We start from the raw sequence: 15372 nt of genomic DNA on the forward strand, positions 1-15372 counted from the left end.
TGAGATAAACTAGGACGTACAGAGGCAGCACAGAGCTACACCACACCGAGATACAGAGGGGGGACCAGGTAGTTTCCTAAGTCTATATATACTAAGTCAAGTCACCCTGCTTCAAAACTGCGACCGGTACGCGCAGGAGGCGGTTTTGGGGCGGAACAGCTGGATGACGTCACTTGGAGCCAAAAAAAAAATACCTGCCAGCTCAGGGGTGACTAAAGTTGGGGCCGTATGTGCACTCTGGATGTGCATTCTCGCCTTCTTTCACAGCGCGTTCAGGCAAGCCACTGACGAAAAAATATGTCTCTTTATTGTGCTATTGCGTGACTGTAATTTCAATGATTACAAACGGCGGTGTCGGGTGTGAAGGAGGGCATGTTGAAGTGATTGATTTAAATTTGTACGCCTTTCTTCGTTTTCTCTAAATCCCTGTTTCTACATCCTCTAGTTTGGCTCCAAGCAGTGTCACGCATAAACCACGCCTCGGCCGTGTCTCCTCCCACAAACCTGCGTATGACTTGACTTGGTGTATCTAGACTTAGGTAGTTTCATGCGGGTGTGATGTGCTTGGTTAAAATGTGTCTTTACTTGTGCATTTTACATATGTTAGTGTAATCATACATATTTTTCAATGTATAATCACGAAGAAAATGGTTGATTGAAAGGCAAATACGTGCCCCAAACTGCTCTCACTACTCTCTTATTTCTTTTTCATGTAGTGATATACGCATTTCCTTTCTATTCCCTCCCCCTCCGTTGTTTGCTGCGCGAGTTTGAGGTGCTGAAGCTACCTTACCCAATTAGTATACTATCTTCACATCCTAAAATTAATTCCATCAATCCTCTTGCCAGTCCTTATAAATTTAATGCCATAGTTCTAAGCGAGAGAGCTCATTAGCACCACAGAGCCGAGGTTTCAACCATTCTCTAGCTCAACCTACTCCGTTTCTCAGTCACCCCACACCCTACTCCACCCTTCCCACCCCAACCCAACCCCACCACCCCACCCACCCTCCCTAACCCAATCCACCCCATCCAACCCCACCATCCCCACCCACCCTCCCTAACCCAATCCATGTCACACTAACCCAACCCAACCTAACCCAACTATTCCCACCCAAACCAACTCAACCGCACTCCACCATTCCCACCGCACCACACTTCACCAATCCCACCCGCCCCACCCTTCCCTCTCCACTTCACCAATCCCACCCCTCCACTATACTCGCACAAGTATTGCCACACTCCCCGTCACCATAGCCCCTTAAGTTGTCCTGTAAACCCCCTTATCAGCGGCTTATCGTCCCCGCCATGAACTCTGATAGCGGGATTAAGATAAGGCTTGAGCAAGGTGGGACAGGTGTGTTAGAGCGAGGGAAGAATGTAAACAATGAACAGAAAGATGAACACACGCACCACACTCTCATTTACTGATACATATTCCTACATTCATACACATTCATACATACATTTACTCAGAAATTTATAACAGTTGCGCCTAGTCTTCTTTTTTTTTTTTGTAGGACGCAGCACTAGGGCATAAAAAAATGTTAAGCGCTGCTCCTGAAAAAAAATGAAAAATGAGTGGCCAGAAGAGAGGGTCGATTTTGGTCATTCTGAGAGAGAGAGAGAGAGAGAGAGAGAGAGAGAGAGAGAGAGAGAGTATCACTGGGGAAAGAACCAAATTTTGATTTTTTTTTTTTTTTTTTTTAAGTCTCTGCCTATGGCGCCGGTGGGCTTTCTTGGTGGAGTCTGGTGGTCAGTTCCAGCCCGTTAGTGGCGCGGGCAAGTATTTATAGCAGCGAATTCTTGCTTGACTCGTGTTGCCCCTTGGAGCTCATCTTTGATCCCCTTTTTGGAGAGAATCTAGAGTCCGGGTTGATAGATGGTCTTAAGGACAGCATGTGAGTAGTCTTAGGCCACTCGGCGATGACTGAAAAATTGCCAGCTTGTTTGTAGCGGCGGGCGGGACGCGAACCTGTGTCCTGCTGGATGTCACGCAATCACGCTGGCCACTCAGCCACCACCTCCCCACTTTATACATACGTAATATATGTTTACATGACCTTTATATACATACAATACATACAACAAGCGTGAAAAGGCATACATTTAGCAGGCTTTTTTTCAAGCTTGCTTTTTTTCCCTTTGTCTTTGCCCTTGAGCTGCGTAATGTACAACAAAAAGTACTCTGGGGAATTTGTAACAGTTGCCCCTGAACATCCTGTGTATATGTGTGAAGTAAGTGTTTTGGGTGTTATTGGGGGCTGGAACCATCATAGAAGCTCAAATCGAAAAGGCACCCACACACTTATATTTCCCTTGTTCTTAACTCTGTACTAAAAAAAAAAAAAAAAAAAAAAAAAAACGTACCCTCGGGGAATTCAGTAAGTTACCCCTGAACATCCTGTGGGGAGGTAGGGAGTAGGGAGGTAAGCATATGTTATTGGGGGGCTAGAACCATATCATAAGCACTTAAATCGGAAATGCACCCACGCATACGCAGCCAAATATGCACATACTCGGATCGAAATTTACCGCAGTCACGCCCGGCCGGAGGGAAGGGAGGGAGGGAGGGAGGGGTCAGGATTTACAAGCCGTGCGAGTTGTATACATATAAAAAAAGCCGGAATTAATGGCAGGTGGGGAGGGGAACCAACAATGGTGACACTGGCAAGGGCGGGGCGGGAACTGACTCTTTCTCTATCTCTATGCCTCTATCTCTCTGGCTTAACGTGCCACTCAGCCAGTCAGCCAGTCAGTCAGTCGTGTTGGTGGCCTAGCGGCGGGCACTCGTGTATGCCTTCCCAGGGATGTTGTGTTTACCTCCTGCGTGTGTGTTATGGTGAGGTTGTGAAGGGAAGATTGAACTCGCGAAGGAAAACTATCAAGCATTAAGTCCTCCGCAGTTTAAAGGTTGATTTAGTGACTTTGTGAAGACGAGGCACTATACTAGAGCATTGTGAAGGTGTTTATAAGTCACTATATAAGAGGTATGGTATTGAAAGTCCACGGGTGTTGTGATTATCTGTTGTGTGTGTGTGTGTTATGGTGAGGTTGTGAAGGGAAGATTTAATATAGTGACTTTGTGAAGACGAGACACTACTAGAACATTGTGAAGGTGTTTATAAGTCACTATATAAGAGGTATGGTATTGAAAGTCCACGGGTGTTGTGATTATCTATTGCGTGTGTGTGTTATGGTGAGGTTGTGTAAGAGACTCGTTATAGTGAACTTGTGAGGAGATACTACTGAAAAACAATTGTGAAAGCGTTTAAGTCACTATAAAAAAGTATGTTGGTATAAAGTTCACGGGTGTTGTGATTATCTGTTGTGTGTGTGTTATGGTGAGGTTGTGTAAGAGACTCGTTATAGTGAACTTGTGAGGAAATACTACTGAGAAAATAATTGTGAAAGTGTTTAAAAGTCACTATAAAAAAAGTATGTTGGTGTAAATTCCATGGAGTGTTACTGAATTACTGCAGTTTAAGCTTGCAAAGATATACAACAACAGTACGTATTATTAAGATGTATATGAATGTTGCCAAAGTGTTTGAAAGTCACTAAAGAAGGTACGGGGCTGACTCCATGGTTGGTTACTGCTTTTTATTGGATTTTGAGCTTGCAAAGACATGATACTGCAGCAACAACAGCAATATTTATAAGATGTATGGAAAGGTGTTATTTATTTATTTATTTTTTTTTTTTTTACGTCTACGCCTATAGCACATGAAGGCTTGCTTGAAGGGCCTGGGTGGCAGTCGGCCCCAGCCCGTACTGGCGCAGGCAAGTGTTTATAGTGGCGCCATCTTCTCTTGGGTCATGATGCCCCCCGGAACTCGTTCTTGATTCACTTGGACGGTTTCCTCTAGAGTCCGGGTTGATGAGTGGTCTTCAGGACAGCATGTGGGTAGTTTTAAGCCACTCGGCGGTGACTGAAAAATCCGAGGTGGTAGCGTGGGGATTCGAACTCGCGTCGTCCATCATGCGGTGAATGTGGGCCCAGCACTCTACCACTCAGCCACCGCCTACCGACTCGTATATGGTGCTTTGAGTGTATGAGAGGCTGCTGTGTCTATTATACGTCTTGTCCTGCTTCTTGTATGTGCCAATGACCTTATGTGTCTGTACCCGTGAGCTTGTAAAGGTGAAGTACACACGCACAAAAACAAGCAGCATTATCCAACCTGTTTTAAAGGTTGTATGACACGGATTATTATTTAAGTCATTGTTGATTGCTGTACTTATTGCGTACGCTGTTCTGCTTCGTGTGTGTGTGGTAATGAACTCAGTGTGCTGGTTATGGTGAGCTGGTGAAGTTGAAATACAATAGCAACCATTATTCAAGAGTATTTAGAGGCACATTGACGCCTGTAGTGCTTGGATGATGGATGTGTCTGCTGCGTGTGGTGTCCTGTCTCGTGTCTTAGGGCCGCTTTCACAGTCACTTTGTTTGTGTTGATCGTTACCAATGGTGGAGATCGACGTTATAGTTTTCCACGTGAAACTAGCCTATGAGGTAGTGGCGCCTGCAGAGGAAGCGAGAGGTGTTGAGAGTGTGTGGTAAGGTGCGGGGCTAGGCTAACCCCGCAGCCGCCACTACCCCATTGATGTTTCTGAAGGCAAAATACAGCAGCAGCAATATTAGGCCTACGTAAGGCTCAAAATGAAGAAGTATTAAAATGCACTATGACACTAAGGTCGGTATTGTAAGACATTTTCGCTTCCCACATCAACTATTTCTAAAGGTCAAAGAGGGGGTCAGTCGGGTTCTCATGACTGTTTCTTTAGGTTCACGGTACAGAAGGAGGGTCAAACTACCACCAGGGTCATAAAGCTACTCCTGGAAATGCCCACAACTCCTATGAAAGCCTTGTCAAATATGTGTTCTTGGGCGACGAAATGCTTGATAATACGACCCTTAATAGTCGCTTATATGCATAGATGGTTACCGTGTCTTGCGCTCCTGTCTCGTGCGTGGTATAGGCCTAAGTGAGTGTCTGAAGGCAAACTACAAGATTAACCAGATTACAAACGTTTATTTAAAGATTAGAAGACACGCATAGTAATTTGAGTGTATTGTTAGACCTGTTTCATGTGTGTGTGTGTGTGTGTGTGTGTGTGTGTGTGTGTGTGAATGAAGGTGAGGTTGTAAAAGCAAAATACAAAGATGTGTTCGTGTTCTCGTTGGTCTGTGTCTTGTTGTTGTTGATGTTGATGTTGTTGTTGTTGTTGTTGGTGGTGGTGGTGGTTTGGGTTTCTTGTCTTATCTCTCACATTCCTCAAGCACTTAGTAAAGCAATCTGTCTGTTCATCTCTTTATTGCTTTTATATTGCAGTTTGTTTTATGATGATGTTTGTTGTTACTCCGTTCTCTGCTTACATCGCCATTAGAAGTGTTGAAGTTATGCAGTCAAGGTGTTTTCTTTTATTTTTTTTTTTTTTTTTTTGTGTGTGTGTGATTGATAACATTAGACCTACCTTTGATTTCCTTTATCTTTTGCATTTCTCTGTTAGTCTATTTGTCTGTATCTATCTCTATCTATTTATACCTACATACACTCATCAATATCTATCTGTCTATCTCTTTATCTGGTTATCTTTATCTACCTGTGTGTCTGTGTCCTTTTATCTATCTATCTCTATCTATTTATACCAACATATACTCTTCAATATCTATCTATCTTTTTATCTCGTTATCTTTATCTGTCTGTGTGTCTGTGTCTTTTTATCTATCTATCTATATCTATTTATACCTACATACACTCATCAATATCTATCTATCTATCTTTTTATCTGGTTATCTTTATCTATCTGTGTGTCTGTGTCTTTTTATCTATCTATCTCTATCTATTTATACCTACTTCTACTCATCATTATCTATCTATTTATCTCTTTATCTGGTTATCTTTATCTATCTGTGTGTCTGTGTCTTTTTATCTATCTATCTATATCTATCTATCTATTTGTTTATCATTATCTATAGCCATGACAGGTGTTACTAAATTCATCTATTTATACCTACAAATACTCATCAGTATCTACCTATCTATCTTTTTATCTAGTTATCTTCATCTGTCTGTGTCTCTGTGTCTGTTTGTTTATCTATCTATCTATCGATTTGTTTCTCAGTATCTATCCCCCGCCGGAAATGACAGGTGTTACAAAACTCATCTCACTTTTCATTTTAATTTGAACAGGTAACCTCTCTCCTTTACTTATCGGCGACCTTGCGACACACCCCTGGTTAGTAAATGTCTCTTGTCCTGATGCACTTTTTCTTTTATTTTTTCTCTCTCGTAATGCAGCGTGAAGTGTCAGGGAGGAAAAAAAGAAGTAAGGGTGAGAGGGAAGACAACAATGGAGAGTATTTTTTATTCCTTTTATTTTTTGGTAAAGTCGAAGAACAGTTGCTTCATCCGTTTCCCCTTCATGGCCTTTCCTATCCCATACAAACTTAGGGACCTGTGGGAATACTTTTTTTTTAATCTTTTTCGAGGGTTGGGTGGGCGGTGGACAGCACATGTTACTGATATACGAAGAACAATATTAAAAACTCAAGGGAAAGAAATCAAGCTATTTTTTAGGAAGCTTTTTATTCATTTTTTTTATTAGTTTTTTTACAGTAGGCCTACAGGAAACAGCTCAGGGGCAATCAACAATAACAACATTAAAAAACACTGATCGCTGCTCCTGCAAAAGTAAATAAGAGGAGTGTCCGGAAGAGGGGTCGATATCGATTGGAGAAGTGTCTTGAATATTCCCATCTTGCAAGAGTTCAAGTCATAACCAGGAGGAAATACAGTCAAAGGGGCTGTTCCAGAGTTTACCAGCGAAGGGACTGAAGGAATGACGATGCTGGTTAACTCTTGCATCAGGGATTTGGATAGCATAGGGATGAGCTAGAGCGGAAAGTCGGGAGGGGGGGGGGGGGGAGGTATGCATGCAGTTAGTAAGCTCAGAGGAGCAGTCATTATGGAAGTGTCGACAGAAGATAGAAAGAGAGGCAACATTGCGCCGGAATTTGAGAGGTAGAAGACTGTCAGTAAGAGCAGAGGGGAGCTGATGAGACGGAAAGCCTGTCCACTCTTATCTAGTAATGTCTGTCTTAGCTAATGTTCAAGTAGAAATATACAGATTACCCTTATTTCTCTCTATCTATATATCTATCTATCTATCTATATCTTTCTATCTATCTATTTCTTTCGTTCTCATTATTCGTTATCTATCTCGCTGGCGTGGCTCAAGGAAGGGGAACAATCATAACAACACTGAAGGATCAATGAAAAAGGAAAAAGTCTTAATCGGGACAAGTTTTTGCTCGCCCGCTCTTGGCAAACAGAACCAAATGTTGAGTCTCCCCTCACCCTCCTCCTCCCCTCCATTCTCCTCATGCCCTTCCTGTTTGTTATGCATGTCGGTTCTTTGTTTGTTTTTACTTTTGTTAATATCTGTTTCCTCTTCCTTTCTTTGTATGTTATGGTAGTTGAAATTTTGTTAATCTACTTATATAAGATTATGCTATATGTTCTTTTCTCTGTCATTTCTTTTGTTAATTTTTTTTAATAGATTCTGCTACTTGAAATCGTGCTATGTTATGGTGTTAATATCGATATGTGATTATGCTTACATGTTTCCCTTTGTTCTTTTTTATTGTTTGGCTTTTCTGTTTACTTATTTTCTATTACGATCGTGATTTTTCTGAGTGCCTACATTTTTTTACCTATTATCTTTTCCCTATTTCTCGTCACGATTAATATTGAACCCATTCAGTATCTCCATTCCTTCTTCCATATTGTTCCTTTACTTGTCTTATTTATAGCATTTTCTGAACCACCGACTTTCTAACTGCCTACAATTGCTTTTTACTATTTTATCTTATCCCTATTTCTCGTCACGATTAATTTCAACCCATTCAATATCTCTAATCTTTTTTTTTTTCATATTGTTCCTTTACCTGTCTTATTTATAGCATTTTCTGAACCAATATCTAACTGTCTACAATTGCTTTTTACTATTTTATCTTATCCCTATTTCTCGTCACGATTAATTTCAACCCATTCAGTATCTCTAATTTTTTTTTCATATTGTTCCTTTACTTGTCTTATTTATAGCATTTTCTGAACCACTATCTTCCTAACCGCCTACAATTGCTTTTTACTATTTTATCTTATCCCTATTTCTCGTCACGATTAATATTCAACCCATTCAATATCTCTTTTCTTTTTCATATTGTTTCTTTACCTGTCTTATTTATAGCATTTTCTGAACCATTGTCTTTCTAACTGTCTACAATTGCTTTTTACTATTTTATCTTACCCCTATTTCTCGCCATGATTAGCCTTCAACCCATTCATTATCCTTATCCTTTCTTTCATCGTCAACACTTCACGTCACTTCAACACAGATAAGAAGCCTAATTCCTGACCCTTATCTTTCTTTTAAATACCTCGGCTGATCTCTGTTATTTAAAAGACTCTAATCTCCTTTCATCCTCTTCCTCCTCCTCCTCCTCCTCTTTTCTTCTCTCTTCTCGTTTCCTTCAGGGTGATGATAATTCCTTTAGTTATTGTTCATTCGTATTTTGATTCTGATTTGTTTATATTTTTTTATGTTCGTTGACTTATTGAACTTTTAGCTTGTACGCCTTTTTCTTTTCTCTTTTTTTGCTTATCTTTATTTTCCTCGTCTCGTCTCATTCACTTTTTGATGTATTTCTTTAAGGTCTCTTTTTCTCTAGTTTGTTTGTCCTCATTAGTCCTCATTATTTTTTTACTTCTTTATTCCTCTTGTTTTTATACTTCTTGATCTTGTTCTCGTTCTTGCTATTGTGCTTCTCGTTTTCAGAATACCTTTTTTGTCGTAATCCTTTCTGCTATTTATGATTTCTTTGGACTATCTTCATCTTAATAACATTACTGTATTTTCACATTTTCTAACATAATTTCTGCCGTCCTTCTCGTCCTCATCTTTATCCTCGTCCTCTTCTTCGCTGTTGTTGTTCTCTTTCTCCTATTACTTCTAATCTCCTATTTTTCACATTTCCTTATACCGTTCCTGCCATTCTTCTCCTCTTCGTCGTCTTCCCCCTCCTCCTCCTCCTCCTCTTCCTACTCTTCATATTTCTTTTCACATTTTCTTTAACGTGCGTTCCTTCCCCTTCCCCTCTTCGTCGTCCTTCCCCTCTTCATCGTCCTTCTCTTCCTCCTAATCCTAATCCTCCTCATCCCTCGACATTCCTCCACGGCTGATAAGCGGCTCGTGGTCTCACCCTTATCATCATCTTATTGGGTCAAGCGTCACACCCTTGCCAGCTGTTAACACCTCCTTACCTGCCTCCCTCTGCTCCCTGTCCACAGTGGCACCCTCGACTCCATAGGCTAGTGGGCCCCATGACCTGACCTGACGAGGGCGTGACTGACCACCGAGATGACTGTCAGTGCAAAGGGGTGAGTGTTGTTTTGTAATGTTCCCTTCATTTTTTTTATTTCATTTTTGTTTTATCCATGAGATGATTCTTCCCCTTGACTCACTAAGGAGGCGAACCAGTGGTGCCGAAATCTCCGTCATAGGCTTAGAGGAATGGATGCTGGAGAAAGGAAATATGGCAATAAGCAAAAGACATCAAATTTTACACTCAGGGGTTCTTAACCTTTCCATGATCCCAGACCCCCATTGGATTGCTCAGTATGGTCACATACCCCTTCGCTTGACTGCTGAAATCATCATCACCTAACTTTGACTGTGCCCACAGCTCAACTGTCATTCATAATATTCAAAACACAGGGAAGAGTTGCAAGACGTTCGTGAGAGGGTTGCCAAATATTTTGGGTGGTTTGATGTTTTCCCCCAGGTCCGTAATTTTGGCAGATTTTTTTTTTTTTTTTGTGGGGGGGGGGGGCTAGAGGGTATCATAGGTTCATGAGGTGGGGGGGGGGAGGGGGGCGAGTGAAGCGAGCATGCACCGGTGGTGGAAAATTTTTGAAAAATAAGCAGTTTTAGGGGATTTTGAGGCCGATATGGAAATTATTGTGGGGCTGTAGCCTCCCTAGTCCCCCAAGAAATTACGGCCCTGTCCCCATATTTAGAACCACACTTAATTGCTTTCCAAATATTATAATATCGGCGCAACATCTGTGGTCATATGCCGCGGAGAGAGACAGAAGGGGAAGGAATTATAGAAGGAAACAGATCCCAGGAGACGGGACACAACCCCCGATTAATACCTGGTTCCCATTCACTGCTGGGTGGACAGGGGCGTAGGGTATCGGAAAAGCCGCCCAAATTTTTCCAATCCGCACTCTTGGTTGTGAGCCGAGTGTGCTAACCACTGCACCACGAAGCCCCCTGGGCCGAACTGGCGTGGACGGAACTGTGCCACGGTTTTCTGAGGGTGAACGAAGAGTGACAGACTGTAATTTAAGTTTATGATGAGGAAGCACTATATTAATTGGATGAGTCGAGAGTCGGGAGTCAAGATCACCGGAAAATAAATGAAGATCGATAGAATATAATGGACAGCTACCAACAGAAGGACTGTCGCCTCATCTGCTGCATAATGACCCGTGAAGCGAGACTCGTGAACCGAAGCAGCGGATAGTGGAGAGGAACTTGGTGGGACCTGGGGTGGGGAGGGAGGGGGGGGGGGGGTAAGAGGCTTTGGGTGCTTGAAGAAGTGGAGGTGATTGGTGTGGTGAATGTGTGATTGGTGATTATATTTTTTTGTAAAGCGGTAATTATGTTGAGGGAGTGCTAATGTTACTGTTAGGTCTTTTATTATTATTATATGTGAATGCTTGGTTTGTTTATGGTATGTTGGGCTCCATATTTAAATGTTGACTTTATTTCCCCTTCTCCCTCATTCTCATAGCCTATACTCGTGTGTGTGTGTGTGTGTGTGTGTGTGAATACAAGGCTTATGTTTAGTATAAATTAAAGGTCCCCGCCAACTTAAACAGGACGCAGCTGGATCGAATCTCTTATCAATTCTGCGGCTGGGCTGGGGTGGCTGGGAACTGTCTGGGTTATCAGAAAACAAGTGAAGGTCGACAAACTCTTATGTGCGCTTGTTGGTGATGAGGAAAACTACTAATTGCTTCAATGAATAGTTTAACACGTTGTAACCATTCGTAAGCGAGCAAGGGGGGCTGCGTGGAGGGTAGAGTGGGTATTGTCATAAGTTTTGAGAACAAGTGAAGCTCAATAACCACAGTAAGGCGATGCGAGGGAAATACCAATTCTTGTTTTATGGGTTAATGGAATAATAGAAAAAAATATAGCAGTTTCGAGAGTCGCTGTTTTTTTTATCGTGTTGTTTTTTTGTTTGTTTTTTGTTATTGTTGTTTTTTTACAGCAGAGGAGTCAGTTCAAGGGCATAAAAAAAGGTAACAAATGTAAAGAAAAAAAAATAGCCCGCTACTCACTGCTCCTAATATAATGTTTGTAATGTGTAATGTTTGCTGAGGTAATAGTATGGTGTGTGTGTGTGTGTGTGTCCGGGAACTAACCCTCTTCGATGCTTATCCTTCATCATCTCTCTATATATCACTGAGTCGTTATTTCGCTTTGTTTTATCATTGTTATTCATATTAAGTCTTCCTTGTGTGTAGCTTGTGTTTACATCTCACCTCCATAACCTCCATTATCTGGACACCTCTCCTCCCGAAATTGACCTCTCTTTCGGCCACCTCCTTGGATTCTTTTGGGGAGCAGCGAGTAGCGGGCTCTTTTTTTTTTGTTTACTTTTTTGTGCCCTTGAGCTATCTCCTTTGTTGTAAAAAAAAAATAACGAGCCAAAAAAGAAAAAATCGGAAACAATTTAACTAGTACTTCGTTTAGTGGAGTTTGGTTCGTCTAGTCTAGTTCGTTCTCAGCAATCTAGTTTTATCTTCACCATTCCCCTCGCGACCCGCTGACGAACCTTTTATAATGTTATTTTAAGTGTTATTGAGAGCTGTGTGTCTCCTGATTTGCGTTACCGTATTTGACAGGAAGGGTTCAGCAATGTAGTTTTATCCTTAGCATAACCTCGCGACCCGCTGACAAACCTTTTATAATGTTATTTTAAGTATTATTGAGAGTTGTTTGTCTCCTGTTTTGTATTACCGTTATTGACAGGAAAAGTTCAGCGATGTAGTTTTATCCTTAGCATAACCTCGCGACCCACTGACAAACCCTTTATAGTGTTATTTTAAGTATTATTGAGAGTTGTTTGTCTCCTGTTTTTTATTACCGTTATTGACAGGAAAAGTTCAACAATGTAGTTTTATCCTAAGCATAACCTCGCGACCCGCTGACAAACCTTTTATAGTGTTATTTTAAGTATTACTGAGAGCTTTCTGTCTCCTGTTTTGTATTACCGTAGTTGACAGGAAAAGTTCAGCGATGTAGTTTTATCCTAAGCATAACCTCGCGACCCGCTGACAAACCTTTTATAGTGTTATTTTAAGTGTTATCCAGAGCTGTGTGTCTGCTGTTTTGTATTACCGTATTTGACAGGAAGGGTTCAACAATGTAGTTTTATCCTAAGCATAACCTCGTGACCCGCTGACAAACCTTTTATAGTGTTATTTTAAGTGTTATCCAGAGCTGTGTGTCTGCTGTTTTGTATTACCGTAGCTGACAGGAAGGGTTCAGCGATGTAGTTTTCTCCTCAGCATAACCTCGCGACCCGCTGACAAACCTTTTATAGTTATTTTAAGTGTTATCCAGAGCTGTGTGTCTGCTGTTTTGTATTACCGTATTTGACAGGAAGGGTTCAGCGATGTAGTTTTCTCCTCAGCATAACCTCGCGTCTCAGCATGACCACAGGTGTTGCGCCGACTAAACGAAACTTTCCAACTTTTTTTTCGCGTCCCAGCAACGATGCCAGATTATCGTACTCAGAGTCTCGTATTTACCGCTTTCCGACTCAAAGCTATTCCCAAAAATCCCCAATAATTAACCATTGTGACGATAACTATATATGGAGGCAGTTACTGAGAATTTTGGGGTCGGAAATCGGGAAACAGGAGGCTGAGTACGACAATCTGACAACCTCGCGTCCCAGTGACAAACCTTTTACCATTATCGACGAAGCCTTTTACTCTTATCGCCGTATTCACTGTTATTACTATTATTATCATGTTATTTGCTATACTATTGTGTGCCGCCTTCCGCCGTCTGGTATTATCTAACAGGAAGAGGTGATTTAGCGAGAGTAGGCTTATCTCAACCTGTTAAAATTCCCCCCCAAGCTATCGGCCAGGTGATGACTGATGAACGATGATGTAGAGAATAAGTGAAAACCAGAGAGGATGCACGATGAACCTACATACACGTTACACAAAATGAACTCGACTAAACGAACCACTAAAAGTCTGTTCACTTAAGTCTGACCCAAGCTGACAACAAAAACCTTAGCGTGTTCGTAAGCACAGTGCAGATTAACGGAAAGTGATGCGTGAGATAAACACAGACAGAGGTTAAAGAAAACTTAGAAGCCATAGCAGCAGCCAATCAGCACTCAGCTTGCAAACACGTATAAGTTTAGGTTGTCAGCTTGGGTCGGATTTAAGTGAACGGACTATAGTTAAATTGTTTCTGATTCTTACCTTTTTCCCTCGTTATTGTGTTATGGGGGTGAGATGTAATTTTTGAGTTATGTAAATTATTATTATTTTTTTTTTTTACCTTTTTCATATTAGGCCTATGTTATGATATGGAGGTGAGGTTTCTTGGCCTATGCATATAATGTTTTTTTTTTTTTAACTCTCACACTTATTTCATGCTATTAGAGTGAGATTTTTGAGAGGGGAACGATATGGAAATGACAGTTGTTATTTTACCTTTCTCTATATTAGGTGAGCTTGCTTTCTTCGGCTATGTAAATTATCTTAAATGTTTTGCCTTTTTCAAACTTACATGCTGCTGGGAGATATTTCCTTTTCGGGGTCTCCTTTCTAAGATCACTGTGCCTCCCTGCGTCTGGTATTCAGTTGTCTATTAAGGAAGATCAGGCTGGCTATTAAGTGTCTATTGTAACCCAGTGCAATGAAGAACCTTGATGTGGTGAATTACGTGGTGAAGGAGGTGGTGATGGTGGTTATGGTGGTGGTGGTGATGGTGGTGGTGGTGGTGATGCTGGTAGGGGTGGTGGTGATGGTGGTGGTGGTGATGCTGGTGGTGGTGATGCTGCTGGTGGTGATGGTGGTGATGTTGGAAATCTCGTAAGGTTTGAATTCGTGTTGTTGCATTCAATTAATTTCATGAAGAGACATTAACTGCTTACTCTCTGAATTGCGTCACCTCAAAGTGGGTATTTTGGTTGTTGATGCTGATGATGATGATGTATAGTAGTAGTAGTAGTAGTAGTAGTAGTAGTAGTAGTAGTAGTAGTAGTAGTAGTAGTAGTAGTAGTAGTAGTAGCATACCAGGTAGTGCAGAGTTTAGTCAAATACCTCACGATTTTCTGTGTGAAGTCCAAACATCTCTACCTGTGTCAAGAAGAGTGGGAATGTGTGTGTGTGTGTGTGTGTGTGTGTCCGGGAACTTACCTTCTTCGACGCTTGTCCTTCCTCATCTCTCTTTATATCCGTGAGTCATTATTTCGCTTTGTTTTATCATTGTTTTTCGTACTAAGTTTTCCTCTGAGCTGTGTGTGTGTGTGTGTGTGTGTGTGTGTGTGTGTGTGTGTGTATGTATATATGTCTGTCTGTCTGTCTGTCTGTCTCTGTGTGTGTGTGTGTGTGTGTGTGTGTGTGTGTGTGTGTGTGAACGCCCTTCAGGAGGTCCCACCCACAACATACACATACACAAAGGCCACCCCACCCTACACACACACACACACACACACACACACACACACACACACACACACACACACAGGCAGGCAGGCAGACAGGCTACTCAGGGGCCCTCCAGGATTCCTCTTCTTTTTTTTTTCCTTTTTCCCTTCGAGTCAGTGGTGGGCACGTCAAGGTCACACACACACACACACACACGCACACACACACACACACACACACACACACACACACACACACACACACACACACACGGGCTGTAATGCGTGCTAGTGTGGCATTTACACGAGATAGACAAGACAAACACGAGAGAGAGAGAGAGAGAGAGAGAGAGAGAGAGAGAGAGAGAGAGAGAGAGAGAGAGAGAGAGAGAGAGAGAGAGAGAGAGAGAGAGTGGCAAAAAAGGTACCAACTCAGGCGTAAAGACATAAGGGAAAATTGATGAAATTCACGAGGGGGAAAAAACGGATCTGCTCTCTCTGTACTGTTGAAGCGGAGATTGGAAAGTAAGCATAAATAAGAGAAGTTGGGGACACACACCTCCGTTCAAACCATTACTCGCGTTGGAATAGAGAAACTGGCTTGCATGTAC

At 41.8% G+C, this 15372-nt stretch overlaps 1 protein-coding gene across 2 annotated transcripts in view; it reads left to right on the plus strand.

The window, feature by feature from the left end:
- Positions 1-15372, plus strand: part of LOC126987969 (uncharacterized) — a 146847-nt gene that overhangs the window by 3250 nt on the left and 128225 nt on the right. The window contains exons 1-2 of one of the 2 annotated variants that reach the window (XM_050845662.1): positions 2790-2990; positions 9357-9446. In XM_050845662.1, coding sequence (XP_050701619.1) covers positions 9427-9446 — 20 coding nt within the window. In that variant the 5' untranslated portion in view covers positions 2790-2990; positions 9357-9426. Of the gene's footprint in view, positions 1-2789; positions 2991-9356; positions 9447-15372 lie in introns of those variants that run through there. The other variant, XM_050845663.1, reaches the window with a different exon arrangement.

The sequence above is a fragment of the Eriocheir sinensis genome, chromosome 67 (genome assembly GCF_024679095.1).
Source record: "Eriocheir sinensis breed Jianghai 21 chromosome 67, ASM2467909v1, whole genome shotgun sequence".
In the NCBI taxonomy this organism is placed as follows: Eukaryota; Metazoa; Arthropoda; class Malacostraca; order Decapoda; family Varunidae; genus Eriocheir; species Eriocheir sinensis.